We start from the raw sequence: 1427 nt of genomic DNA, 5'->3' as shown, positions 1-1427 counted from the left end.
TTTCTTTAGCAGGAAGTAGAGAGCTGCTAATAACAAAGTAGAAGAACATGAAGCAGATCTTTTATCAATGTTGGTATATATATATAATGTATTCTGTAATGTTTTCATAATCTTTATGAAACTTAGCCTATGATAATGATATCTTGTTTGGTATGTCTAAATCGTAATGATGTCATATACTCATATATGATCGGAATACACCAAACAGTGTGGACATACAAAACCGTCAGAATATTATAAGGTAAGGGCCGTTTTCACTAAAAATGTTCCGGGAAATATTTCAAGTATTTTGAGTGTTCTTATAATATCAAAACTTATGTTACAACAACGGTTGATCAAGAAAAAGAATGTTACAACAACAAAGACCTTTTCAAGAAAAGACCAAACATCAAACCAGTTTCTGGTTTTGAAAAAACAATAGTCAAGAGGTAGAGATTCTAATGCCGCTCAGAACATAGCCTCCAAAAGAATTCATCTGCATGTGAGGGTGAGATCTTGAAGGAAGCACCTGCATTTCGAGATATACATATATCAATGAATGAACAATCTCTTGATGATCTATCTATCTATTGGGATTTGCAAAGAGAATATTACTATACCTGATATTCGCGTAGCCACGGTTCTGTTATTTGCAAGTTGATCGCCATTTTCTCCTGTTGAAGCTTGTGCATACATGTCGCCAGCGGCTGTGAATTCCATAATGAGATTTTGTTCATTATTACTAGACATATTAAACGCTTAGAGCAAGTTCACTAACCTACAGGGCTACTACTATATCTAGCCTAGAACTGAATGTAGCAGATTATAATTGGTTAGCGAGTAGTTAGTAAGGGATTTGTTCTTCTGACATACCTGTAAATACTGATGATATATTGCAAAGGGGGCAGAATATGAGAGCAGTGGCAATACATCTTTAACTAAGCTCCACGGGTCTTGGTCTTGTGCAGCCATGATTAGGCTGCAAATCAGACGATAGTTTAGTGATGAATGAACAGAATCCAATATCATTCACAGAAACACTTAAAGATTACTTACCTAGAGAATCCGTTTTCTCGCCACATCTCTACTGTTTCTTTTGAAGCTTTGGCTCCAGCTTTTGGGGCTTTGATAATTTTGCTCTCTGGGACGACATTATCTACTACTCTAGCCTCAGCTGTCACAGTTGTTTCTTCCACCATAATATCAGATGTAGCTGTTTCCTGCATTTTTTCAATGAAAACCTTCTTATTACAACCACAAGATTTTCTCCAACAAATCAAGACTCAAGTGAAACTGTATAGGTTCGCAACTTACATTGATATTGTTCTCAGCGATACAAACTTTTTGTTGATTGTTTTCTTCAGGAGACGCGGTATTGGCTGACGAGAGCTCGTTTATAGATGACTGCACGATCCTACACACGAGAAAAGGAACACACAAATATCAAT

The 1427-nt window shown here is 36.4% G+C and overlaps 1 protein-coding gene across 1 annotated transcript; it reads right to left on the bottom strand.

Annotated features, from left to right (window-relative positions):
- LOC104783126 (tRNA (adenine(58)-N(1))-methyltransferase non-catalytic subunit TRM6-like) lies at positions 277–1411 on the bottom strand. Its single transcript, XM_010508224.2, has 5 exons — positions 1294–1411; positions 1036–1199; positions 853–958; positions 600–686; positions 277–508 (listed from the first exon to the last, which is right to left on the bottom strand). Exons 2-5 carry the CDS (start codon positions 1176–1178, stop codon positions 422–424), a joined length of 423 nt encoding a protein of 140 aa, XP_010506526.1. The 5' UTR covers positions 1179–1199; positions 1294–1411; the 3' UTR covers positions 277–421.

The sequence above is a fragment of the Camelina sativa genome, chromosome 4, assembly GCF_000633955.1.
Source record: "Camelina sativa cultivar DH55 chromosome 4, Cs, whole genome shotgun sequence".
NCBI lineage: Eukaryota > Viridiplantae > Streptophyta > Magnoliopsida > Brassicales > Brassicaceae > Camelina > Camelina sativa.
The sequence above is the reverse complement of the archived record's forward strand: the minus strand, read 5'-3'. Positions and strand labels throughout refer to the sequence as shown.

What these genes read in the sequence shown, in the direction of transcription:
- LOC104783126 (XM_010508224.2), bottom strand. Translation starts at nt 1,178, where the DNA reads ATGGTGGAAGAAACAACTGTGACAGCTGAGGCTAGAGTAGTAGATAAT. An exon ending in TATATCATCAGTATTTACAG is followed by an intron (nt 687 to 852) that starts GTATGTCAGAAG and finishes TGGAATTCACAG; the next exon opens with CCGCTGGCGACATGTATGCA. An exon ending in CGTGGCTACGCGAATATCAG is followed by an intron (nt 509 to 599) that starts GTATAGTAATAT and finishes CTCGAAATGCAG; the next exon opens with GTGCTTCCTTCAAGATCTCA.